Below are 27,346 nucleotides of genomic sequence, written 5' to 3'. Positions count from 1 at the left end.
GGGAACTCTTTATGCTCATTGGTTGTGTGGTTAAAGACATCAGGTGAACTCTGGTAAACGCTTCTGTCATGACCCACTGATCAACTGGTTTAGCTCTTTTTTCCAACAGATTTTTTTTTTCATGCTGGATTTATGAGTTTTAGTGTGCATGAACAACACCTGAAATTAGCTCCATCTGTGACCTTAGTGCTCCAAACGTCTCTCCGTGATACAGGCAGATGGTGGACAATCAAAGCGTTGTATTCTTACCTGTTATCCAGCAATGGGTTGCATCTTCAAAGGTGTTTTCAGGATCACATGATGTTTTTATTATGAATCTCTGTTAACCGCTTTACAGGCACTAATGTAACTTTTCAGTACAAGTAGCCTGTTGATGCTGGCCATGTCAGTCACATGGCCCTCGCTATGCACATCTTGACACCCACGGGCAGCATTATTCATATCTTGTGATTGGTTTCGAGCTATAATGCTGATCGACATTTGGCAGGGTCAGCTGTGAATGCAAACAACTTTTGTTTGTTTACAAAAAAACTACAGGGCACCTTTAATGCACGTTTCATTAATTAATAAAGCAAAGTAGGGAGTGTCACAGTCTGTGGAAATACACTATTTAAACGGGGGTTTAGCCTCGAGCAGAGTAGACTTCTGTGTGATCACAAAAATACCGTTGGAAATGCAACCCTCTGCAACAGGTGAGACGATTACGATTTGGCTTTTCCCTTAAAGCGACTATAATCAATATTTTTTTATATAATAACAATGTATCAAATGACAATGACAATGTGAAAACAGTGTGACAATGTGAACAGATAATTATCAGCTCCCTTCTGCTTTATGGAACTTTATATGCGAGTTTCAGTTCATTGTTTAGCTGTCCGGCCCCCGAATGAAGAGCCAGGTATTTCCCTCAGGAGGTGGTGGAGACCAAAACAGAGCTAAAAGAGAGCGAAGTCACAAATGTCGCTTACCTGAAACATGACGATAACCTCTGTTGTTTAGCGTAACATTTGAAATACCAAGATGCTTTTGATAACAAAGTTCCTGCGGACCTTGTCAGCCACCCTCAACCCCCGCGGCGGCTCCTCCAAACTGACTGGAGACCAGAGACGTACAGAAAGACCGTTCCGTCAACGGAGTAGCTCTTAGACCCAAATAATAAATAGTTTCGACTACATGTGTTTCAAAAGCTTTAATATTTCCTCACAGAATGTCCAGCTGAATTACGTTTTTCCATCTATAATGCTCTATGAATCCAGTAAACCAGTGGTGTTGTTGTCAGTTGACAGAACTGGACTCGCTCTGTGTGACTCTGGCTGTGTGTTTTAGCCAGGGGACCATGCCACTGTCTGTTAGAGTAAAGCACCGATGCAAAGAATCTATGAAAGAGATGGATCTATATCTAACATTATATTTATCCCTGCTCTAACTGCCTATTTTGGTACAAAAAAAATAAAAGTCTTTATCGAGATTTATTGAAATTCCTTGACCGATGACCAGAGATGATTATTCTTTTTTGCGTTGTGGAATGTGAATGAATGTGCATCTGTAAATATGAATATATTCTGCTTTACTTTCACCTCTACTGCAGGTTTGTAGTGGTCTCTATTGATGTCTAATGTGGCTCCGTGTAGCAGAGACACCCAGCTTCTTGGCTCGGAAGGCGAAGCATTTTCTGACTGAAGAGTCTGCAGCAGCTATAGTGACTCTGGGAGGCTCTGAGCTGTTTTAGTTGTTAGAAAATTCTCCTTAATTCTACAAAATATGAATCTCCAAGGTCAATTCTCAAATACGTTGATCCATAGACCTCTTCACATATCTCACATGCAGTTGCTGTCTTACATCATTCACTTGCATGAGGTCCAAAGTTGACATCTCTCTCCTTGAGTTCATCCGGTTTCAAGTCGCAATAATCAGGTAATCAGAGGATAATGTCCTGCCGTAATCTACAGAGTGAAAGGAGATATGAAACACAAATGCTTTGAAATCGGCAAGAAATCAACTTTACGATGTGAAGAGAACGTAACACCTGTCGTACCAATAATTGTAAATCTTTTAAAGATGTCTTTATAGGTACTTTGACCGCACACAGAGCCTGCTGTAGAAAGGTTCATTGTGAAACTGCAAGATCTGCTGTTTTAACATTTGCATGAGAAGAAAATGGGTTCTCTGCATGTAAACTGTATAGTGTGATGCAGCTCACAAGTTTTCGATTTTAGAGAAAAGGTCAGATTTGACAGCAGATTCTCAGGTCCGCTAATGTTAGGTGCGGAATTTTGAGATGGGGAAAATAGCAGCGTTGTGACACGTTGGTTTGGCTGTCAACTCTGTGTCATCCTCACGCCAACACGTTGTGTCTTGTGAGTGTTGAAGCACCATGAACATAAGCAGACTCCCCAAATACCTAGTGTCAGTTTCTGCGGCCAAATTGACTGCCTAACAATAACTTTATTACCTTATGTTTTAAAATTGCATTGTCTATCCTGTTACATTTGATTTATTTTAAAGGTTTACGCACCAGAGGTATATTTACTGGTGTTGCCTTCATAATTTGTTACAGGCCGAAACCATTTTAAAAACGTTAATATTCTTATTACTCATGTTTTGGTAATGTCCATAGTTGGCCCAATACCAGAGTGAACATGAACACGGACCAACAATCAAAACAATTACATGTTTTTATAATTGGGCTTCCTTTGTGTTTCACCAGGTACTCTTCTGCTGCGAGCTTCTTACTGCGCACGCGCATCAGAAGAATGAGCTGGACCCGGTCCAAAATTAAAACAATATTTAATGTACTACACAAAGTTCACTTACAAACTGAATTAACTATCAATAGTAATGTTCTCGAGAGCAGAGACCGCATACACGCATCTCCTCACAGTCCGGCGCGGCCAGTTAGCTGAAAATGAGAGCTGCAGTGATCTGAGGTAAACTCCCTAAAACATTGTCTTTTGTATCCCCTGAGAGACGGAAAGTGTCCGATACTGTCATAAAACGTGTGAATGACCCTCCGTGGCGATTAGTGATTGGCTTCATTTGAATTATGCCCCCTCCCATTATCGATCCCTTAGCAAAACATCTTGGCTCTTCGCAAAACATCTTGAACTCCTCCTCTCTGTCCTGCTGGTCAGCTTGGCATTTGACCGTCCCACTGGCCCCATCCTCCATCGATGAGGTCGCCTCCATTTGCTGCTGCATGTCTGACACCTCACTCAGAATCCCTATCTGACCCTCAAAACTATTCTTAGTGTTTTAATACCTACAGTGACTATACTTCTATGATTTAATACATTCAATGTGTTGATATACTGTAACATATAATATCCTCTATAAGTAAGAATATTGTAAACCTATAATACATTCCATATGGAAACATATTGTGACTAACATATTTATTATTGTGACACTTCTACTCACCACTAGGGGTGTTATTAAATCCTACTAATAATGCGTTTAATACTGAAATTCTCCACATTAGCAATGAAAGCAGGTAAACAGACTGTTTTGTTCCTCTCAGCAGCCAGAGTAGTGAGTCAGTGACCAACGGCCTCAATGCCCTCTTTCCTTTTCCCCCCATCAGTGGAAAAGCACCACACAGAAGAGCAGAGGTGGGGTTCTCAGGCTGTAAAAGACCTCTCTGTCCGGACTTTGGCCTGCAGCCAGGCAGCGGCAGCAGAGACGTGTCAGACCAGGTACACCAACCAGAGAGGCACGCTTCATAAACTCTACAGAGGTTCAAATTCTCGAGCTGAGAGTGTTATGACTCCCGAATGACATGCTGTAGATGTAATGTTGTAAATCACTAAAATATATACAGCCTCCTCTGAGTTCCGGACTTTACGCTGAGTCATCTTGAAGATAGAAGCTGGACTTTGACTTAAGAGTCATCATATAAAATAGAGGAGAGGGAACAGGAGGTTATTTTACCCAATAGAGAGAAGAAGAGAGAAGCCATGGCCATGTGGAGGACAGCAGGAGCTCTACTGCTCATACTGCAAACTGGTAAGAGATCATTTATACACTTAACGAACAAAAAATGTTTCCTTCGGCAGCAAATAAACAAACAAATAAACACAAATACTGTAAAGAATACATGACATGAAGTAAAAAATGATCATGATCACCATTGATATATTATAGCTTGATCATGTTGACCATATTTATCCATTTTGACCTCAAATTATTGTTTATGTATGATGGTTTTAATGAGAATAGATAAAAGCAACATGTGAGAAACACGAGGCGCCCCGGTTGGGAAGCACTGTACTGTAGCCTACTGATGCAGAAGTTACAGTCATAGTTGTTGGATACTTGAGATGACAGGATGTGTTCATGAATCTTTTGGTGGAAAGGTTTAATAAGTGAATGATGAGTGCTCTCTGTGTGTGTGTTTGTGTGTGTCTCTCTCAGTGTTTGGCCAGAGCAGCATCAGATGGTGCACCATCTCAGATGCAGAGCAGAAGAAATGTCAAGCCATGTCGCAGTCTTTCGCCGATGTCTCCATCCGTCCGTCCCTCGGCTGCGTCAACGGTGTGACAGTCGAGGGCTGCGTTCAGAAACTACAGGTCAGATTTTGACAACAACTGATTCTACTGTCTTTTGCATTGTAAAATATCTCATTCAATGAGTAAGCTATCAATCAGTCAGCTCATCAGAGGACACATGACTGTAAAAGCTAATAAAATTCTTTGAGTGGCTGAATCAGGCAGCAGATAACAGGGACTACCGTTGTATGGTATGTTGCAATACACTTCTAAATAGGTCATGCAGTTATCAGGCAGCAAAGTGTACACTGGGCTGTTTATGACCACCACAAACTAGAAGATTTCTCATCTGAAAACAGGACGCCCTAGTTACTCAAGCTAAAATGTGAGCCAAACTGAGGGAGATGTGTGAATTATACATTTTACTGTGCAACGTTCTAAGGAAATACCTAACAAGCATAAACAGTTAATAAGTAGCCTTGGCTATTCCTTTCAAAACCATTTTTAATCTCGAGTTGAATCTTCAAACCTCATGTGGATGTGAGCCTGACAATCCTCATCCAGTTTAGTTTATTTAGCTAGACTGTCATGCTCTTATTTTAATAGGACATATATGGTTGTTTTGTTCGATAATGTCTTCTCTTGCGCTTCATTTGTCAGAAACTCTTCATAGCTGTCCGCGTGAGTCGTTTAACATTGGGTCTCTTAATACTGAAGGTAACGTGGACACTCACTGATATTTACCACACCGCTAATCTTTTTGTTTACTGTATCTGTGCAGAAAAAAGAAGCAGATGCCTTGTCCATGTTCGGCACTGACATCTACAAACTGGGGAAGACGGCTTCCTTCAAGATGGCTGCCAGTGAATCCAAACCTGATCGTAAGTCGTGTTTTTATTATTCTGAAAGAGAAACTCAAACAGAGAAAACAAAAGAGACAGAGGTAGTAAGTCAGAGAGAAAAACAGGTGTGAAAGGGATTTTATTAGAGTTAAACTAATACAAATGTTGCTGCTAATTCGGATTATCAAATTAGAAGGGCAGGTTACCTCATTCAGTATAGCTGTTTTAATGTTTAAAGGAATAGTTTGGCATTTTGGGAAATACACATATTTTCTTTCTTTCCAAGAGTTAGATGAGACGATTGGTACCACTCTCCTCTGAATGTGAATGTAAGCCAGTCAGCCATTAGCTTAGCTTAGCATAAAGACTGGAAACAGGCAGCTAGCCTCTTGGACCCTAGGCCTCCGGCTCAGGCCCCTGCTCGAAAAATGAATCAACTTTAGACTATCTCTGCAACCACAAGGTCTATTTGAATGATCTTAGTATCTTAATAAAGGTTACTCTTGTGAGATTTAAATGAAATATGTAATTTTGCATAACAAAAGCTGTATAATTTGGGAGTTTATAATTTGGGAGTGAATATCCCTTTGGCATATTGCAGTTGCAGCCCAAGACCTCCAGCAAACCATGTCACATCTGAACGTACAGTACATTGCTGTCAAAGTACTGATAGCACTTGCCGTCATATGTCTTTTAACACCTGTTTTGTTTTGTTGTTGCCTCAGGTACCGGTGCTTCCTACTATGCAGTTGCTGTGGTGAAGAAAGCAAATTCTGGCATCAACATCAACAACCTGGCAGGAAAAAAGAGCTGCCACACCGGTAAAGGCCGAACAGCTGGCTGGAACATGCCTTTAGGATATCTCATAGACCAGGGCTACATGTCTGTGGTGGGCTGCAACATCCCCCAGGGTAGGAAACACTAAACACACATATACATAGACATACATAGACGTATACAGAAAGCTGGAGAGATGTGTGTTTGTGTGGTCAGGTGTGGCACATTTCTTCAATGCCAGCTGTGTCCCCGGAGCAACTGAGGTGGGTGACCCCGCGTCTCTGTGTCAGCTGTGCAAAGGAGATGATCGTGGAGAGAACAAATGTGATATGAGCGACAAAGAGAGATACTTCAGCTACGAAGGAGCGTTCAGGTAACACACAGAAGTTACAGTTCTGCAGTACTGTGGATGTACATGTCATTTGCATTCACTCCAAAACATATCTAGTCTCCTTTCTTTTCTCTACTATTACCAGTAAAGCAAAGTTAATTTTTATGAAAGCCTGGATTTAAAGAACACTAATTATGCAAGTATCTTGCACCCTTAATTCTCAACTTCTTTTTGTTTCGTGTCTGTAGGTGTCTGGCTGAAGATGCAGGAGATGTGGCCTTCATCAAACACACAACTGTCGAGGATAACACTGATGGTACATTCTTGCATCGAACTGGATAGTCAGTAATTAGTTGGTTATTACAGCCACGTTGTTGTTAGCTAATAAGCATGTCTGTTAGCGAACATGTTTTTTTTTTCACCAGGTCGTGGTCCAGACTGGGCAAACGCACTGGTTTCATCGGACTATGAGCTGTTGTGTCGTGATGGCACCAGAGCTCCTGTCTCTCAGTGGAGAACATGCCATCTGGTCCGCGTCCCATTTCGTGGGATTATTGTCAGAAATGACATCACTCCTTCTGTGGTGTTCAACATGCTGACGGAGGGCCTGGTACGTCCAAACAGCTCTTGCTACTAAACAGCTACTAAAGTATCTCAAGAAACAGTGAAGCAATAAGACTTGCATTTAACCACATTGCCGTGATTCTTTCTATGCGATTAAAATGAGTGCATCTCGCTGTCTGCAGGAAAAGTCAGGCTTCAACATGTTTTCGTCTGCGGCATACGGCGGAGGAACTGTACTCTTCTCTAATTCATCCTCCATGTTTCAAGGGACCGAGTCAGACGACTCCAAAAAGTGGATGGGTCGCTTCTATGATAATGCTCTGAGAGCCATGGACTGTAAACGTGAAGGTGAAAAAAAAAATGGCACTCGTGGCTTTCTTGGTAGCTTTTGTGTGAAATGTATTGATTAATTCATTTCTATTTTAACCCCTTCTAGTAACTGGGTTATCTACTTAGTTTACCTATCAATTGATCCTTCTTTCCTTGTTTACTACCCACCCATTTATCTAAAAATATCCCAGATGTGCTGCGGTGGTGTGTGTTGTCCAGCGGTGAGCAGCAGAAATGTGCTGACATGAGCGTGAACTTCCAAAGTAAAGGTCTGACTCCAGAGATCAAGTGTGTCTACGGGGACTCTGTGACTGACTGCATGAAGAAAATCAAGGTAACAGATGTTTCTTACTGCTGGTTTATGAGGAACAGCTGCTGTGGTATTCATTCAATTCAAATAAAGGCATTAAACACCAGAGTCTGATGAAGACTGTATCTTTTAGACTCTCTTAGAATCTTAGAGTTTATATTTGTAACATAAACACACATTTTGGATATTGATCATCACTCAGATTTGGTTATTAAAGATGTGTGACCAAGATGTACTGAACAGGACAGAACTTGTTTGTGGTGTCTGGTGGACAAACTGAAACAGCGACACTTATTCAAGGCTAAACAAGAGGTTTGGTCCAGAGTCTTATGACTTGGACTGGAGTCAGACTTTTGACCCAAAAAATGAAAAAGACTTGCAACTCGATAATGCTGTGCAAGCAGGAGGGAAAGATGCCATTGTCAGTGCAGAACAGCAGCCAGACAGCTGACGATATATCAGCTGAATCAGAGGGAACATGATTGTGTGTACCAAATGTCATTGTAATTAATGTGATAGTTGTTGACATATTTAAATCTGGACCAGAGTGGTGGACAGACCGAAAGTCATGCCATCCATACAGCAAGCATTTTTATTTCTGTTATCTGTTATGCTAACTCTGTAAGTATTTTCTCTGTAAAAAATAATTAGATTTGGTAAACGGCATATGATGACTTGTTTAGAACTTGAAACACAAACTTTAGGACTTGGACTTGGCTCAAGACTTCTTGGTTACGACTTGAGACTTGTGATATTGGTGATATTGGTGATATTGGTCATACTGATACTGTATATCTATCGGGCTCCAACAAACAGAAATCTGTGATTATTGAATAAAAAGACCAACTGATGTTCTTTAATCGCAATCTCTTCTGTTCCTTTTCGTTTTTTTGTGTAGAACAATGAGGCTGATGCCATCACTCTGGATGGAGGTTACATCTACTCAGCAGGCAAAGAGTACGGCTTGGTCCCTGCTACCGGCGAGAGCTACACAGGTAAAAACACACAAACAAAGACTCACACAAACATAGTCACAGTTTCTTGTTTCAAACACGACCGATAAATGTTGTTTTTTCTGCAGAGGACCGTGATGGTGCCATATACTATGCAGTGGCAGTGGTGAAAAAGAGTAGTCTTGACATCCGTAACTTAGACGACCTGCGTGGCCGTCGCTCCTGTCACACCGGATACGGTCGCACGGCTGGCTGGAACGTTCCCGTGGCAACGCTGATGGAGAGAGGCCTGATCACCCCTCAGCACTGTCAGATACCACAAGGTCAGTGGGATGCTGGTCTGTGTGGGTAGCAGAGGTGTTTGCTGGAGTCTTCTATCCAATGGTTTAAATACTGAAAATTGATCAAATGTAAGAAAGTAGGGAAAATGGAGATCACAGTTTAAATTTATAACAAAGATGAGCAGCAAATCCTCGCATTTACTGTACAAAGCTGGAACCAGGGAATGTCTAGCATTTTGACTGGATTAATGACTCATTAATGACTTTTTTTTAGCATGTAAAGAAACGTGTCATCCGCATACATTTGAATGTTGACAGATGGGCAGACTAAAGACACACTTTGCTTCCTGTTTGTTAGATATGATTTCATACATTTAATTGTATCAATGTGGACATTTAAAAAGGATAATTTTGACAGGAGTAACTCATGGTTCACTGTATCAAAAGCCTTCTTTAATCCAATACTGTCAATCCAATATTACATCATTAGAGCTCCTCTAAATCTGCAGAAAACATTTTGCAACTGTTGCCACAGGCTGATTATTCCTCCCTGTTATAAACAAACAATAGAATGAACGTTTAAAGTAAGATTATGTTATAAAATGTATTTAAAATGTATTTAAAAGCCTGCCTTTTTCTTCCAGTTTTGATTTTCTATTTTCGTGTTTCCCATGACACTTAGCGGTAGGAGGGTTCTTCAAGCAGAGCTGCGTACCAGGTGCCAACCAGCCCGGTTTCCCCGAGAACCTGTGTGGTGTGTGTGTGGGCGACAGCTCAGGACAGAACAAATGTGAGAAGGGAAAAGACCTGTATGATGGATACACCGGTGCCTTCAGGTAACATCCCAAACCCCTGCACCTCATCAGGGTTACATGTTTCACTCGAGTTTTGTCCATTCAAATTTGATTTAATTATAACGATATTACTGAACATAGGAAAACATGACTCTCACAGATCCCAGAAGTTTATGTTATGACCGGTTTAATTATTTGTCAGTTGCTGACTCGTTATTAGCAGCGCATGTAACAGAATGTTATTTTGTGCTGAAATGCACCTTCGGAGACAAGTTTTTATGTTCACAGACTTCAGCTTTTTTATCAATTAACCATATTTCTTCTGGCGTATCATCTTTTGTAATGATGATTCAAGTCGTAGAAGTGATCCAACTGTCACTCATGTAACTGTCTATGTAACTTTGAATGGGACTTTTAATTTCTGGAAACAAGGGGGCCCAAAATACAGGAGGTTCTCTAACTTAGCAACTGTGTTGCCTTCAATAGAAAAGTTACTTGAACTTATGCCAAACACTTAATTTGTCTGTCTATCTGTCTATTCAGGTGTCTTGCAAAAGGAGATGGAGATGTGGCTTTCATCAAACATTCTACTGTCTTCCAAAACACTGATGGTAAAACAAGTAACTCTAAGATACAAAATGTTCATCTTTTAAGGGTCTCATAATTTTATTAAGGGACATAATTAACCACCTTACTTTGTGTGTTTGTTCAGGTAACTCTGGTGAATCATGGGCAGTGGATCTCCAGTCTAAAGACTTCCAGCTGCTCTGTTCTCAGGACACTAAAGCAGAGGTCTCACAGTACAGACACTGTAACCTGGCTAGAGTCCCCTCCCACGCTGTAATGGTACGGGCCGACACCAACATCCACGCTGTCTATGGACTCCTGGACCGCGCACAGGTAAGACGTCCATGCTATTACACACTATAACTCATGCACACAGATAGTTATTGATTACATGGCCCCAATTGGCCTCAAGAAGAATTTGTTTATTACATTGATAAAACTTCTGTTGAGCAGCTAACTCTCAACTATCTGATGTATCCTTGAACACACCATCAGGGAGTTCTCAAAAATGAGCCTTGTTGCGACAGGATTACTTTGTCAATGTAATGTGAATTTGACCAATAAATGAGTACAAAAATGAGCAGGTCATGTCTCTGCACTTACATTTAGATTTTTAAGTGAATGTAGGGAATCAATTGTGTTGGTCAGTTTTGGTGTTTATTCAGTTTCTCTTTTTCTCTGATTCCCTAAATGTCTCTCTGTTTCCTTGTAGACATATTTCGGCAGTGACACAGGTCCTGGTTTTAAGATGTTTGACTCACAGTTCTACAAAGGCACAGATTTCATTTTCAAAGACTCCACTGTGCGCCTCGTGGGCGTTGGTGACAGAAAGACCTACCAGGAGTGGCTGGGCCAGGGCTACATGGAATCACTTGTCAACATGGAGTGTAACTCATCGAGTGCAGGTAAAAACACACTAAATTACATAAATAACTCCTCGCAATACAATGCATATCCAAGTGATTGCTGTTTTTAATGTTTGAAATACTTCTTTTACCTCTGTGGGGGTCTGAGACAAAGAAACTAACTTGAGTTGGTCTCAACTTTTTTCAGTGCTCCCAATGACATTGTGAAGCGTCAATTCATATGTTTTTGTCTCACCCTGTTCCGTTTCATCTAAGGAGATGCCGTTAGCCAGTTCAACATCAACCGGGGGGGACAGACCCATGCTAGCTGTGTCCCTCTCTTAATTTGTTTCTTTGTGCTAAGCTAAACTAGCCATCGGCTGACTCCAGCTTCCAACATACGTGAGAGTGGTATCAAACTAGCACTCTGCAAGAAAGCGAATAAACGTATGACCCACAAATTCAAGCTATTACTTCAACGTTGTGAAACTGCTGTGGTAAGAAGTTCAACACTGTCAAATATTTGGTAGGCCTATATTGCAGCTCATGTTTAAGCTGACTGTGTGGACAGTACAATGTGAGTAAAGCTATCCCCTACTCCAATAAGTGTAATTGTAAAAAAAAAAAAAGTTTTTCATGTGTCTACATCTCTTTGTTTCATCAAAATCCAGCCAGGGGTGTCTGAGATATTGCAGATGATATAATGGATGTTGCAGCCACTGGGCTTACCGATATAATTTTGAAAATGCTTGAGTGCATGAAATGCATCATTCTCAACCATCACAATGTATGGGCAGATTGAAGAGCAAAGAAAGATGTATCCATTAATAAAGACACTAAAAGACACTATTTAGGGAGGCTGCGACTGATTTCTATTGTTTTCTTATGTACAACCTCTCTAATATTTCCCCTTTTTCTTCCTCTTACAGTGATGTCCTCTGTATGGCTGCTGCTGCTGGCCCTGTTCAGCTTCATGCTGACCAACGTCTGGATGTAATGTGACACAGGTGTCCAGCCTCCTCTCCTACTCCCTTCCTCCCCCATTTTGTCCAGTCCTCATCCCTAACTTCTTTACATTTCCTGTATCCCTTTCTGTGTCTTCAGTCTCTCCGTGTCTGCCTCTTCTGTCCAGGTTTATTTCTATATTCTCTAATTAATACACAGAAATCTTCAGAATTTAACCTTCTTCAATTCACCCGTCATAGCCCTAGTCCAGTCCGATTTAGCCCTGCTTTCCTGAAGAGCCTTCTATCCCTGAATCTATGTTTTTTATTTAAAATTGCATCATTTCTACCTGATTCTATGTTGTTTTAATACACGAGAGGATGACATGTTGGAATTGCCTTTGGATTTAGATAGTTAGTGCTAAACGAAGCACGTTGTCACCTGTTTTTCGTGGCAGATAAGAAAGTTTAGTTGCCAAAGGGCTTTCAGCTCGTGTGAATTCGACACGATGAGAGAAGGTGTTACGGCCACTTTGTTTATTGAAGGTTAGCTGCCATATCAGTGTGTATGCTGCCACCTGTTACGTTGCTTTAGTGGTTTGTGCATTTGATTTGATTTTACAAAGAACAGACAAAACTGACTTTTAACTTCACATGAGTCACATGTAATGTTGTAACTTTTGGTTTACCACAGAGTTCCTAATGAGATCCAGGTCGCTTTACCCTTACTGTCTATCTTGCGTATATGTCTGACATCAGTGACCAGGTCCCCTAGAGATGAGATGATTGTTCCGTCTCTCATGTCTGCAATAAGTTTGGAGCTCGAGTCAGGGGTTAATCATCTTAGCCTAAGCTTTCTCCCCCTGGTACCTTTAAAACGTCACGTGAATATAGAAGTCAGATTGCTGTTCTGTTCTGCTGCCACTTGCTCTGTGAGCGAACCAACACGGCCTTCCCTTAGTGTAGGCTGAGTTTATAAGCTAATGCCATATCAGTGAATATGCACTAGTGTTGCCTCCACGCAGAGCTGTGCTGGGGATGGTGTGATGATGAGTGTTTGTCCATAGGCTGTCTGCTTCATGCATTCTCCTCAAATACCTACAATGAAAGATGAATTATCAATTCAAATATATTAATCATTCTCTTGTTATTGATGGGAACTTCTTTAGTCAGAATACCTTCCACCTGCAGCCATTTCTCACACTTTTTTAGCATTTCAGTTCACACATTTGACACAAATTGAGCGGGTAACCCTGACACACAGGTCAGTTCCATCAGATTTGGGGAGAACATGAAGAAAACATCCTGTGGTTTGTGCTGGAGAGTGAATGAGTTTTAGTTTTGTCTGGATGATTTAAAGAGGAGTTTGCGTCAGTTGAGGAAAGACAACAGGCTCAAATGTGATTTTACCTTTTAGAGTTAAAAGTGGTGTTTTATTTGCATTTTGTTTGACTTAGAGAAAGGGATTGACTCCATTTGGGTTTGGGAAGGGATTTGGCTTAATATCTCTAGTCATTTAAGAGTGTCAAAGGACTATAAAAGTATTAATTAATGTTATAAAAGAAAATACATGTCTATACTAGACTGCTCTCAAGTCCTCTAACCCAAACAAGTCACTCCAGAAATGTCTCTTTCTAACTCAAACTAACCTGTTCCTGTCATATTTACTCGACTTCCTGTTGCTTGATGCAGTTTGCTGTTAATGTTGATTGGATGTGTATTTTCCTATGTTGAGAGGTCTATTCTTATATGAAGTTCAGATGCCATATCAGTGTATATGTACTGACTCATGCTGTCAGAAACAAATGCTTTATCTTCCTCCTGATAGAGATTTATTTCTTTGTGAAATGATGTAACATGTAACTAATATTTAGTTGCCAGGCCAGTGAGTCTGCATAAGTATTGCTACACAAAGCTGCCGACTTGAGCTGTTTTCTGTGCTTGTTCAAATGGAATACAACTATATTAAAATCATTCTGTTGAGTTATTATTTCATTGAATGATTTGTTATCAATATTTATTTTCCTGCAGATGTTCCCAGCTGTCATATAAAGACCCCAGTCATGTACAAGTTCTGTAGGCCTTTAACCCTAGTTTCATAATTGATTAATTATAGTATTTTCTTGATAAATTCATAGAACATCAGCAAACAGTGGAAAAAGCCAATCAGAATTTTCTAGAGCCCAACACACGATGTCGTGTTTTCTGACCATAAGTCCAAAAGTTACAGATATACAACGTTAAAGAATGCAAGGAAGTGAGCAGCAAGTTCTCACATTTGAAAAGCTAAAAACCATCAAATGTTTACTTGTATAATTACTTCAATTAAGGAATCATCGAAATAGTTGCCAAATAATTTTCTGATGATATTCGATTTGTTGTTGCTGCACTGCATCACAGTATAATACAGTAATTGGGTCACGGTTTTGTCAAAGGATAGATGGAATATCTGAAGAGAAATGGAGCCAGGGATCAAAGGTACTCTGCAGACTGCTGGTGTACATGTGTGCAGGTCTTTGACTCTGAAAGATATACATGATTACATTCATTGTCACTGCAGTGACCAAATGTAACAAGCAGCAATAAAATGTCCTCTTATCTCTTATTTTTTTCCAGTGTTTCATATCTCCGTTGCTGTGAAAGCAAATTATCTGAATTACAACTTGAAACCTTGTGAACACGTATTTCCATATCAGTATTTGCACTGTCAGTCAAAGTGCTGTTGTAAATTACAATCTTTATTTATAGTCAGAACCAAATGCTGAATTAATTGTCCATACATATCATCATCATCACATCTTACTTTATATGTACATTTTTGACCGATAAAATTATTTACCAAGAAACCCTCTTAAAGATCCATAAAAGCTTTTCAGGCGGTGATAGGTGTTGTACCGCACAATGTGAGGGGAAACGGAACAAAAAAACAGGAGATCGTTTGTGGAAATGATATCAGTACTGAGGGTCTGTCTACATTGAATCATCAATTTACTTAAGAAAAGTGCACTTAACCTTACCATTCTAAACTTCCACTTTTACCAATTTACAAGACAGTTCCTAGTTTTCCACAGGCTTTCTGTAAGATGAAATAAACACTTCAGATGACCATGCATTCTTAGAGATGTGAATACAGACAATATATATTTAGTTTAACCCCATAAAGTATCTGGCCATAGGTTGCAGGTCAGTGTGGAGCTCTCGACCACCATTCTTGGTTGTGAACTGATCTTAACCACCCAACTGTTGTGTTGCATTACTGAGGCAGGTTGTGTATACCACACTTGTCATTTGCACCACTTGATATGTTGTCAGCTTATTTATAACTGGTCACAAAAGTCATCAGTGCGTCCCCAGCCCGTCCTCTTTATTTCTTGATCTGTCTGGAGCTGTCCTTCCATCCCTCCTTCACTTCGTTCACAAATGTCTCTCGGACTCTCTTGAGGCGGCTGCCCATCTCTCCCAGGTCACCGGGGACTCTGCCAGCCTCGTCCCGGACCTGCCGCAGCGTCTCTGACCGCATGACCCGCTTCGAAGCGTCCCGACCGGCTATCTGAGCCTTGGTGATGGCGTAGGCTGTGATCTGGGCCGCCCGGCGAATCGGACGAGACTCTGCCAACTTCTCAACGACTTGGAGGTTGTTGAGGAGGTTCAATAACATACGAGAGAGCATGTTGTCGAGTGTTTTCAAAGAACCTTGAAGCGTTAGCGTAGACAGCTAACTTAGCTGAGCCCTGTAATGACATCAACGTGTACCGTTAGGTAGAGTTATAATCATCGACGGTAGCTTGTATGTGGTCATGTATGTTGTGTGTATGTGGTGTATATTTCAGTCATAAAAAAGTTGACTTTCTTACTTCAGGTGACCCAGGTGAACGATAGGTTGGGTTGCAGTAGCGGTCGGTGACATGACACACTGTAAAGCGAGGCTGAAGTTGGTTTCGGACTACATCTCTTTAAGTTCCGGCCTAAAGAGTCGCTCGGACGCTACGAATCTGAAGCTAACTTCATCATTGTGGCAAACGGTGTTCCGGACGTCTTTGCTGGTGACACCAGCAAGGGAAACACGTCCGGTTGTATTACACGCACGTCCGCTTTAAGCAACAGATTTCTCGGCTAATTTCCCGTATTCGTGCCTCTACAATTTGCGCTTGGTGAGTTGAGCGCAGTCTTCTCCAAAATAAACCGTTTGAACGTGTGGAAGCGTGTGAAGTGGACAGCAGCCATGCGGGTGATTCTGTTGTTGGCCGTGACCGTGCTGTCTCTGAGCCCGGCGGCAGAGAGCGGAGCCGATAAGAAGAAGCTACAGATTGGCATCAAGAAGCGAGTGGACAACTGCCCCATCAAGTCCCGTAAAGGAGACGTGCTGCACATGCACTACACGGGCAAGCTGGAGGACGGCACGGAGTTTGACAGCAGCATCCCCCGCGACAGGCCCTTCACCTTTACGCTGGCCACCGGCCAGGTGATTAAAGGCTGGGACCAGGGCCTGCTGGGCATGTGCGAGGGCGAGAAGAGGAAGCTGGTCATCCCCTCCGAGCTGGGCTACGGAGACAGGGGAGCTCCCCCAAAGATCCCCGGAGGAGCGACGCTCATCTTCGAAGTGGAGCTGCTCACCATCGAGAGGAGGTCCGAGCTTTGATGAAGAGAGGATGGCAAGGAAAGCAACTTTAAAAACGTACGTTTTTTTTTTTTAATGCTGCTTTGGATGCAATAGCGAGGTGCTCGTGCCCTAGTAACCCCCCCCCCCCCCCCCCCCCCCCCATATTCCTCCCTCCGTGCATTGTGCAGGCCGACTACATTATTCCTGGAATACAACATGGCCTCAGCCCTCCTCTGAGACAATTTGATTAGATGAAAATCAAATTATAAACATCCACCATAAGAGTGGATTTGTACCCAAAGCACACGCATCAAGATTGTTTTATAAATCAGAACCTACTTTAAGATTTTCATGGAAACAAACTACATAGTTATATTATTTATGGTCTGGATTTTTCAGTTATAGCCATTCAATGTATTCACATTAAGTAAAACTCTATTTAGGAGGTTTTATTGGTAGTGGCGGAGTCCGCCATTGCAGGGAGGATTCAAATTGCCTTCACATTCTCAAGAAACGATGCATGTATTTAATCCACAAAACATGTCTACAAGACGAGGACAACATATTTTGTTAACAGAAACAATTGCTGTTATTTTTATTGCACAAATGTTTTCATTTTCTTTCAGGTTCCAGGAGCTGCTGCAGCACTACTACTTGGAGATCATCTGACCTCTGATGAAGACTACATGGAAAATCTTGGAGTAGAGTTTACAACCCACGACGGAGCTGCTGTCCTCCTTATTGTGCTCTGATTTTTTGGTCTGAAGTTATTATATGATACAAGAAGTGATGTATGGCCTTGCTAAACATTAGTAGAACTGACAGTGAGCAGCTAAACCCAGTATTTAGATGCAGGTTGATAATCAAGTCGTGCCCTGTAGTTGTATCCCTTTGTTTTCTATTCGTCTGTCATTTTTGTAAGAGGTACAAGGTTCATTCATATTTTTACGTTCTTTTCCCAAAATAATTTAGTTTGTTAATTTAGTCAGAAGTCAGGGCAGGGGATGGATTAAGATAAATGCTTTTGTTCATTTTAAATATTTGAATTATGATAATAAAATGTTCAACTTACAGGAAGGTTTGCGGTCTGAAGTGGCTTCATTTATCTGTATTTTATGCCGTAGCTGTAACAAATGCAACAATTCTGATGGCCCTGTATATCTCATTAATGGTGTATAGTAGACCTATAGTTGGGTAGTGCAGTCTATAAAGCACGTTGACACTCGATGAATGATGCACTGAAGTATTCTGGTAATTACACCCTATATAGACTTTAACACTTAATCATTCGGTTCCTCAACTTACAATTTTGTGTATTAAATGCAGGACAGTTAGAAAACAAATAAAGAAAACTCAAATATTATTTTTTTGAATATCTGAAAAAAATTGCAAAGTATGAGAAAAATATCATTCAAATATCAGTAAAACATCTGTAAATACATATTTTACAATATCCGAAAAAAAGGACAGAATGGTGAGTCAAACGAGAGGACCCGTGCACTTCAACAACAGCTAATGACAAAATGGCAGCAGCCAATAGAGTGGCACCACATCTCACAGCTCGGCTGGCAGCTCCAATAGTCATGCGATGTGACCATCGGGCAATTAAATTGCTTAAGAATTTTACGTTTCTTGTATCAGCGACGTTTGTTGTGTGCATTTGAGTTGGAGTTCAGTGAAATCCAAAAACACATGACGTATTTTATTTTATATGCATTGTACACCAAACAAAATCAGTCTCAAGAACACACCAGCAGGGGGCGCCACTCAGTTAATGTAGATGATGATATCAACATAGAGCAAATGTTCCACCCGGAGTTCTTCAAAGGACGGACACGTGAACCGGAACTAATGTAACGGTAGCACATTTGTAAACCTGCCGCGGACAGCTATCTGCCATTTCTTCACAATGTCTGCTAAATTAAACGCATTGGTCAGCGATTCTTACGTTGATGTTAGTCAATACAGAGACCAACATTTTAAGGTAAGTGTGAGAAACCTCCGCCAATACCCGAGGTTTGTAACGTCTACGTAACTACTTAGCGTTTAGCTAACGGTAAGCAACCGTTAGCAAACAACATAGCGGGCAGCTCACGCTTAGTATGGAGCGGAGGATTTCTTTGTCGCCTTAGATTCGAGGGTTATTGGGTTACTACAATGGTGCTCAGTTACTTATATTGATTGTATTTGCAGGGTAACCGCTATGACCAGGAGAAGCTGCTGAAGCAGAGCCACACTCTGTATGTTGGAAACCTCTCCTTTTATTCCACCGAGGACCAGGTAGGAAGCTCTCGTTCCGACTATTTTACCAAGCACGTGTGCACATAGAAGTACAATCATTCTGACTCCGTTTTTTTGCATTGCTCTCAATGTGCTTTGTCAAAAAAAATCTGGCAACACCATATGATGATGGGAAGCAGGAAGCAATATATATATTGTTTAATACCTAATTTTAGGAAAACATTTCAGAGTACAAAGAACACACCACCACATGCATACAATCCGAGAACAATAAAGTTGAATAGTGGGAGCTGCATTTCTAAAAATCACAGTCCATCTAACATCATAGGACTACTTTTTGGGCCCATGTGAGCCACTGTGCCACAAATCATTGCATGTAAACTATTAAATATAAATCAATACCGTGTTTTTGTGAGGCACAATATCACAAAACATAATATCGCAATCTTCAAATTTATCAATACTTCCATAAACTGCTATTACTTAAAGATCTGTCTGGCTGTGACTTTATTTCTCAGGTCCCCAGAGTCTTGCAACTCCAGCAGAGTTGTTAAAATTGTAATATATTTCAAAACATTTACTTTTTTTTTAAAATCTCACGAGTGTAAACATTATTTTGAGGATAGTCTTCTAAAGTTCAACTGCTTCTTACTATCTCTTACGCGATTCTCTCTGTTGTCTTCGTAATTGATGGGCAGGTACACGACATATTTTCCAAAAGTGGAGACGTCAAGCGCATTGTCATTGGCCTGGACAAAGTCAAGAAGACCGCCTGTGGATTCTGCTTTGTAGAGTATCCTTGTCAAATGAAGCATTCAACCATATTCACAGCAAACGCACCTAAATATCAAGTCGACCATCTGCCTGCCTGGTGACTAACCAAAGAAACCATGCATTATTCAGTTTTATCAATTTAGCATCAAGTGACCATGTTGTGCAAGTTTTTGGAGCCTGCAACAGACCTTAACCCCAATCTGTACCAGATACTACACACGCATAGGTGCAGAAAATGCCATGCGCTTCATTAATGGCACACGGCTGGATGACCGCATCATCAGGACGGACTGGGACGCCGGCTTCAAGGAGGGGCGGCAGTACGGCCGCGGCAAATCAGGAGGACAGGTGAGGGATGCTGACGTTTGTTTGTTCTTGTATGAAGTCCTTAAGGCCCCCACAAGGTTCACACTGTGTCTGGTACTTGAAGGATGGACATGGTGCAGTTGGCTAGAAGACATTTATTTTAAGCTTGATGAGCTGAAAGGAACTCTGTTGATTGGCTAAAGGAAGGCCCCAACTTGAATTGGTCTTAAGTAGAGCAAGACCAATAAATCAACCAGGGCAATGTATGGCCTGATATTAGCCAAATGCGGGTATGTCACTGTCTGTATATGTCCACTAATAAGTAAGACATTGCAGCACAGAAAGTAACTAGGTTTGAGGTCACCATGACCTATTTTGTCCAGAGAGAGGGAAGGAGTGAGAGAGCTCTGACGCATTAATATTCCAACTGTCAGGGTTCCCACACGTCCCAAAAAAGCTGGAAAACAGTGGACCACTTTTCCAGCTTTGGTAAAGTCATGGAAAATGACAGAAAAAGTCAAATGTTCTTGTGTCGTCCTAGAAAATCCAAAACTCTCCTATTTTCTTCTTAGCTGCGAATGGTCTTCTAGGCTGTCTATCAGAGCTCCCAAACACCGACAACATTGCCTTTCTAAAGTGGTAATTGTTCATAATCATGTTAAAGCTCAATTGGTAGTTCATGGAAGAGAGTATTCTGAATAGGCTATAATGTTGTGGACGTGCTGTGAACAAAGCCCCAAGTCACCTCACATGGTGGTGTGTCCCAAAAATACAGACCAGGAGCCAGCAGGAGCTCTCCACCAACACGGGGAAGCGATACCGAATGATTGTAGAAGTTACTGATGTTAGACGGGTTAACGCATCACATTTTAAATCACTGCTGGACTCTAACACCCCGGTTTGTCTTTCACACATGAAAAAAGGTTTTGGAAAACAATATTAAAACACCACATTATGGTGTTTTTTTTTTTTTTTTTTTGAAAATGGCATCTATTGAAATGGCATTCAAAGAAATCAATACACTCTCATGACATTTTAATACACCAGTGTGATATTTAGAAAGTGATATCCCGTCCAAAATAAATTATGCACGATTAACCATGGCCTTTTGAAGAGACAGCATTACTATAGCGTGGCATTTGAAAAGGAAAGTCTATATTAGGCCGTTAACAAACGCATAATATGGTCCAATTCTGTTGCAGTGGTAGACGATGAGCTTTCTGGCAGAGTCTAAATGAGGAAATGTAAATGTCGGACCAAGAACGTGGTTATTGTGGGTGAAAAATACAGACAAATACCCTCCGGTATGTAACTTTAGGACACCCCCCCCCCCCCCCCCTATTAAAGTAATGAAACATGTCTTATTTACTTGTACCCTGTGGTTGTGTTGTGTTTCTTCTGTAGGTGAGAGATGAGTACCGGCAGGACTACGACCCAGCCAGAGGCGGCTACGGTAAGCTGGCTGCGCAGCATCGTTCCACAGAGGCTCGTAATAGTTTTTAGACTGAACCCCACCACAGCAGTCTGCCTGGACTACACAGAGCCCCCCCCCCCCCGACTCAGTCCTGGACCAGATGAATTCTCCAACAAGGCCTCTACATGCTACCACAGATATTTTATCCCGGTGTCACCATTAAGACTCTACAGCAGCTCTGCATGGACCACTGGACCTTAGCAGCTGTTATTTCTTTTCTGTCCTGACGACCTCTCTGACTTTCCTACCTGCTACATGCTGCACCACCGACGTACAGTGTGATGTTTACTGAAGTTTTCATTATCCAGCGCAAAATCTCTATAAACCAATTCTGTATTCATGTGTAGAATATTTAGGCAACCGGACAAGAGTGGCATCAGAGGCGTGCTGGTTTCTGTTTATAGTCTTGAGTTGTATTGACCAATCCTGTCCGAGCAGGCTCTGGTCTAATGCAAGTCGAGAGTCCATGTGGAGAGCTAAAGAGTCAGAATGCATTGACCACAATGTCATCTCTGAGCCCACCAGTTCAGCCTGACGATGATTTTGCTTTTTCTTGGTTAAAAATTAGCTCGTAAACTGGCTACTTTGTGAAACAATCCGGCCGTGCATGATGTCTCTCAACCCCCAACTCCAGTCTGGCATCTCAAGATGCTAATCGGACTGTAAGCGATGAGCGGTGCACGGAAAAAGGAAGTCCTGGCCTGGATGTCCGCTGGCTGCACCGCAACCCCAGAGGTACAGCCCCTTGCCCCCAGAGGATGATCCGCATTCAGACTGATGGGTACCAAGATCGTCCTGCTCATATAGACATACCATCTATTTCCCCTTCAGGCTCAGAAAGGTTCTGATAGCATGTAGTGTCTGGGTTGATGATGCATCAAATATCAAGACAGAGTGATCATGTGAACTGATAATCTGCTGAAGTAATAGAAAGGAAGCATTCTGTTATCTTACTGTTTTCCATGAATGAGACTTTGTCCTTCATTGGGAATACTTTTTTTAAATAAAGATTTTTTGTTTGTTTGATGAGTGACACTTTTTTTACCTAACCACTGTCAGAGATCTGGTAAAACAACGGTTTGCCCAAGTGTGTGTGAATGTCATCTCAGGCCTTTCAGGGAAGAATAATATTACATTATACATGCATACATATTAGTCAATAGATTAAACCTGCATTAATACCTTTTGTGGCCACTTGGGGAAGTGGAAACAAGCTGCAAACACAACACTGACATTGTCACCTTATTGATTAACGGTTGCTTATTTTCACATCCAGCGGACACAAAGCAATGTGCGAATTAATTTGAAGGTGTGTTCGTAGCCACTTGACAATTTAAAATTTAATATTTGCTCTTTTTAGTTTTATTTTGGTCTTCACAAACTTGAGTGAAATAGTTTGTCTAGCCGTAAAGTACTACAATGCTGGTGAGGGCTATGAGAGTGAACCAACACGGTAAAGTATTTGGCCATAAATCCAAAACAATAAGCTGAAAGACACTAACATTCTGATATCAAACATAGTCATCCCATCCATTATTAATATAATATTGATTATAGCGAGTCAATTGGCATCTCTTCCTGAAGGATCAGTTTGCCAGCAAGACATTTTCCTCTTGGAGATCAATGAGTTGTGTCTGTCTAAGCAATTAATTTCCATCCATGTTGCCAACATTTATACCAGAAGGAACAGCTTCGTATATGATCAGTAAGGATATTCAAGGCTATCGAGGCTCAAAGGCCATCACATAAAGACCAACAAGCCCTTTATGACGTCTCTCTAGTTGATCATTTTCTCTCTAAATCCGATGTACGGTTCAATACGACCGTCGATGCAACCTTTTTACCTTAATGAAGATGGTGTCTACCTCACGAGATGAAAGCTTTGCTGGTATTAAACACCTGTTGTAAAATGCTGAAATGTTAATGTGCACAGGTGGAGCTGTCATTTTGTAGGTCAAAACATCGCATCAATAAGAGCTTTTCAGAGTTCAGTGAGCAGACAACCTCTCCCTTTTCTTTGCAGTCAAGTAATAAAGAATCATGATCATACTGGTGATCTTCTTGCTGAGCAGTTGGTCACGGCTCTTTTCCTAGACGATCCTCGTTCCGCCCGTAATAAAGAACATAGTATCTTGGCAGTTTCTAAGCAGTCAGCTGGTCTCTTATCTCAAAGTGAGCTGTAGTAGTGAAGTGAGGAGCACAGCAGAATACTAAGCAGTTCAAATTGGCTCAGCACATTTTTTGCATTATATCCCCGCCACTAATTCCTGCCATCAGCCGCTACATTTTATTCTTAATCACATCGTCTGCATGCATCATGTTTGGAAAATGAACACAAGATGGCACAAGAGTAGGTGGAGGGCCAGAGAGATGCGACAGTGAACCAACAGTCGTTCTCACCTTGACAAAATAAACTTCCATTTGTAGCCGGTCGGGACCTTGATTAGCATTAGGAACATTAAAGCTGGGGTAGGCTGTTCATCTTTGGCATTATTGGGCAACATTCCATAATAACCTTTCAGCGTGTTGTAATTCAAGTGTATCACAGGCAGCTTTTGGAAGAAAACTCCTCATCCTACAGTTCTCCTCTCTCTGTCCTAAGCCCCTCCCACCAGGCAATCAGGGGCATATGCATGGGCTTCATACAGTAACCTGTCATTCATATACACATCATCCTTCGTACAGTAACGTCTATATATAGGGGCAATTCTATGAGAACGACTGCTTTCTTAATTTGCAAACTTGTGGGCCTGTAAACCCCTTTGAGACGACATACTGTGATACAAGGTTGAGCTAAAATAGACAGAAAACATTGCTTATAGTTTAGCATTCTGCAAACTGTAGCCGAGAGTTAGCTGCAGCCATGGGCAGAATGCTAAACTGAAATATATACATCTCTGCATCTCTGAAATGTAAGACATTATCATTGTTAATTCATGTTGTCAAACTCTCTTTTTGATACATCCGTCTGCCTTTGTTGGGTTGCTTTGTAGTTTAGGCAGTTGTTGCCAAGGCTCCAGTAGCTACTTTTCCCTGAAGGATTTTCTGCCAAATCAGGCTTTCAACATCTGAAGGGATGTGCATCGGCGTTTATATAACAGCCAATAGGAACGTCCACTCTCTGAAAAGACCTGTGATTGGCCAAAGTCTCCCATCACGGATTAGATTTAGGAGGAAAACAGAGCCAAGAGGAGGTACAGACATCTAGTTTAGACTAGCCCACTTGAATTACAATATGTGAATGTTTGCCCAATGACGCCAAAAGTAAACTGCACAACCCATCTTTAACACAAAAACTATTAGAGAAAGGGGACCGAGGATCATAACCCAGTACCTCTTACTCTCGAAGCAGGAATCATTCCATGACTAACAAGACTAACGAGTCAGACCTCAAGCCCTGTGTTGCAGTGTGAACGCATGAAAACTATTAAGCACAAGAGCAGAGAAGTCAAAATAGTTATCTAAAAGTAACTGCTTGTCAAAAGGTCTGTCCTCAGTCCCTCCCCTCAGCCCCACTCTCACTTCCCCTGCATTCTCCATCCATCCACCAGATGCCCTCAGACTTCCCACCTGTCCCAGTCACCTGACTCTCTCATTCACCTGTTTCCACTTTCCCTCATCTGCCCTGCAGTCTGATTTCCACTCATTCCCTGCCAGATTGTCAGTGTGTCTTATGCCTTAAGTCCCCTGATCCTGAATCCATACCTGCTATATTCCTGCTTTTTTGTGTTGCCTGCTCCTGACCTGCCTAGCTGTCCTGCCCCTCTTGGATTTGTTTGAACTGTTGGGACTGTTGCCAACCTGTAAGCCTGTTCCTGACCATCGCCTTGAGGAAATCTCCCTTTATCCTACCTGCATGCCTGGTACGTATTATCCTGTGTTTGAGTCCTCCTCCATTCGTTGCCTGAATTATCTAATCATGTCATTGCTAAAGAGCAAGATAAAAGTGATTCATTTTTAAACAAGCGGAAGTAAGAGTTGAAATAATTATCTAAATGTTATAACATAACATAATCAGTTGAAAGAGACGGATGAAATTGATGGATGACAAAAGGTCTTGTTTCTGCCACTACATGTGTGGTAGTAGTATCAGTAGGGCAAACTTCACCAAACTGACCGAAACAACATCCACTTTTATGAAGATACTCTTTCAAAATCAGTTGAACTGAACACATTTGGAGCATGACGAATGGGGTCAATGAAGGGGTATAGTTCCGCTCACTTGACAGGGCTGTGGAGGTACGAAAAAAAGTTAGGAACCACCAGAGCATACACAGGATGCAGAGATTTAAAAGGTAAAAGCAAGCAGAATCATAGGACACTGTTTGTCTCCTCTGCACAGACGAGGTGGACCCCACCACCGCTGTTTAAGGCCCTTTTTATTACACTGCAAGGGGGTCAGAAGGAGCTGAGGCCTCAACTGCTGAAAGGACTGTGAAAGGATGTCATTATATTCTCAATACCAGAAACCTGTTCAGGATCCATAAAAGCTCTTTGCATCCAAATTATATGTGTTTGACATTTTGTGCGAGCCTGGGGATTTATCCACTTCCATTTCTTCTGCAGCAGAGGAGGCGTAGCACATCGAGGCTCCGAGCTTGCCCCACATGATACGGTTGTCGCACATTTGCAACATTAGCTGTTATCATAGTCTGGTTCAAAAAGTCGAGATCAAACGGGGTCAAGTGAGAATTAGACAGTGCCAAGGCCAGACCCAGAATTAACGAGAGGTTTATGCAAAGTAGAGCTGTTTGGAAATATGGAAAGAAATGCCTCGACCCCCCCCCCCCCCCCGGCTTTGTCTCACTGAGAAACTCATTACTATGGCAGCCTGTCATTGGCCGCTTCCAGATGATGCAGTTAGATAATGATCCCCCATTACAATGAAGAACAACAGCTCTCTCCGTCAGCCTTAAGCGTGAGGATACTCCCGAGCCTTGTCATTAACTCATATTAACGGGTTCTTCATGGATAAGCAGATTTAAACACACCAGCGTGAGCTCACTGGTGTCGCGTTGTTCAACCTCCTCTCATCCCGATTCATGTATGTACAGTACTTTAGGTCTGGTTATTGTTATGCAGGTTTGGGGCAAACCTCTTTGTTTCATTTAAGGGGTATCATTATGTACTGCAGACACTGATATTATATAGAGTATAGTGTCCTTTCAACTTCATGGCGGCTCTAGGAAGTTCCTTTTTGTGTTTTAATGTGACAATGCCTAAGTGCAAAAAGCCAGGTCTATCAGAAATGATTTAGCTGATTGTGAACCAGACCGTATCGCCCGACATCAGTGGCAGACCTGACAAATGGTCTTGTGGCTGAATGGGAGCAAATTACTGCAACATGTTCCAAAATGTTGTGGAAAAGTGTGAAGGCTGTTGTAGCATCGTATTGTTGGGACTTTACCATGTGGTTGAAACTAAGAGAGAGGCCTACACGTCATTTTGAAAGCCTAGATTGTGAAACCGCGCCAACCAGAAAGCACAAAGACTCCGGTGAAGAAGCAAAGTCAGTAATGTGCGTTAATGGTATCGGTAAAAGAAATAGTAATGTGCGTAATAATTTAAGAAATTATGAAAGGAGGTATATTCCAGGGAACAGTCCTTAATTCGCAGGACTGTTTTTGGATCCCGAAGGAGAAATGGATAACTTGCTCCGCCACTTCAAGCGGCAGGATGAAGATCACGGAATTTTGGGCTGTGCAGTGATTGGTCAGGAGAATCGGGGTTACATTGTATTTAACTCCCTGGATAAAACATAATCCCATGTACAAAAAAGGTTTCATAACTGTGCATGTTATGCATTTAGTCCTAATCCAAAATCTTTTTTCTGTCACCTTGTAGTTTAAGTGTTATGTTTTACACAGTGAGGTGACGATAAGACGGTTGTGAGAGATGCTTTCTGACAAAGAAAGCAAATATAAAAATA

At 41.6% G+C, this 27,346-nt stretch overlaps 4 protein-coding genes across 5 annotated transcripts; 3 read left to right on the top strand and 1 right to left on the bottom strand.

The window, feature by feature from the left end:
* The first annotated feature begins 3,953 nt into the window (after positions 1–3,953).
* Positions 3,954–12,075, top strand: meltf (melanotransferrin). Its single transcript, XM_076088674.1, has 16 exons — positions 3,954–4,002; positions 4,411–4,565; positions 5,266–5,365; positions 6,052–6,237; positions 6,320–6,476; positions 6,683–6,750; positions 6,860–7,044; positions 7,181–7,346; positions 7,520–7,662; positions 8,537–8,633; positions 8,720–8,914; positions 9,555–9,708; positions 10,210–10,277; positions 10,379–10,566; positions 10,946–11,138; positions 12,008–12,075. Exons 1-16 carry the CDS (start codon positions 3,954–3,956, stop codon positions 12,073–12,075), a joined length of 2,172 nt encoding a protein of 723 aa, XP_075944789.1.
* Positions 12,076–14,739: 2,664 nt separating this feature from the next.
* LOC142946828 (protein NCBP2AS2-like) lies at positions 14,740–16,040 on the bottom strand. The gene is made up of 2 exons (XM_076088390.1): positions 15,877–16,040; positions 14,740–15,753 (listed from the first exon to the last, which is right to left on the bottom strand). Exon 2 carries the CDS (start codon positions 15,690–15,692, stop codon positions 15,387–15,389), a length of 306 nt encoding a protein of 101 aa, XP_075944505.1. The 5' UTR covers positions 15,693–15,753; positions 15,877–16,040; the 3' UTR covers positions 14,740–15,386.
* Positions 15,872–17,699, top strand: fkbp2 (FKBP prolyl isomerase 2). The gene is made up of 2 exons (XM_076088389.1): positions 15,872–16,697; positions 17,249–17,699. Exon 1 carries the CDS (start codon positions 16,245–16,247, stop codon positions 16,659–16,661), a length of 417 nt encoding a protein of 138 aa, XP_075944504.1. The 5' UTR covers positions 15,872–16,244; the 3' UTR covers positions 16,662–16,697; positions 17,249–17,699.
* A 747-nt stretch (positions 17,700–18,446) lies between these two features.
* Positions 18,447–22,443, top strand: ncbp2 (nuclear cap binding protein subunit 2). 2 transcript variants are annotated; one of them, XM_076088388.1, is made up of 6 exons: positions 18,447–18,606; positions 18,816–18,902; positions 19,562–19,656; positions 19,847–19,985; positions 21,348–21,396; positions 21,986–22,443. In XM_076088388.1, the coding sequence occupies exons 1-6, from the start codon at positions 18,532–18,534 to the stop codon at positions 22,006–22,008; spliced, it is 468 nt and encodes a 155-aa protein (XP_075944503.1). In that variant the 5' UTR covers positions 18,447–18,531; the 3' UTR covers positions 22,009–22,443. The 2 variants fall into 2 exon arrangements, with proteins under 2 accessions (XP_075944503.1, XP_075944501.1); XM_076088386.1 differs by having other exon boundaries at positions 21,348–22,443.
* Positions 22,444–27,346: the final 4,903 nt, after the last annotated feature.

Source organism: Anarhichas minor, unplaced genomic scaffold (genome assembly GCF_050575085.1).
Source record: "Anarhichas minor isolate MPS153535 unplaced genomic scaffold, ASM5057508v1 ptg000010l, whole genome shotgun sequence".
Classification (NCBI taxonomy): Eukaryota; Metazoa; Chordata; class Actinopteri; order Perciformes; family Anarhichadidae; genus Anarhichas; species Anarhichas minor.
The sequence above is the reverse complement of the archived record's forward strand: the minus strand, read 5'-3'. Positions and strand labels throughout refer to the sequence as shown.

Bases quoted from the DNA above. Each gene is read 5' to 3' on its own strand.
- fkbp2 (XM_076088389.1), top strand. From the start codon at position 16,245: ATGCGGGTGATTCTGTTGTTGGCCGTGACCGTGCTGTCTCTGAGCCCG.
- meltf (XM_076088674.1), top strand. From the start codon at position 3,954: ATGGCCATGTGGAGGACAGCAGGAGCTCTACTGCTCATACTGCAAACT. The intron at 7,045-7,180 runs GTACGTCCAAAC...CGCTGTCTGCAG, and splicing joins ACATGCTGACGGAGGGCCTG to GAAAAGTCAGGCTTCAACAT. The intron at 9,709-10,209 runs GTAACATCCCAA...CTGTCTATTCAG, and splicing joins GGATACACCGGTGCCTTCAG to GTGTCTTGCAAAAGGAGATG.
- ncbp2 (XM_076088386.1), top strand. From the start codon at position 18,532: ATGTCTGCTAAATTAAACGCATTGGTCAGCGATTCTTACGTTGATGTT. The intron at 19,657-19,846 runs GTATCCTTGTCA...AATCTGTACCAG, and splicing joins TGTGGATTCTGCTTTGTAGA to ATACTACACACGCATAGGTG. The intron at 19,986-21,347 runs GTGAGGGATGCT...TTTCTTCTGTAG, and splicing joins GCGGCAAATCAGGAGGACAG to GTGAGAGATGAGTACCGGCA.
- LOC142946828 (XM_076088390.1), bottom strand. From the start codon at position 15,692: ATGCTCTCTCGTATGTTATTGAACCTCCTCAACAACCTCCAAGTCGTT.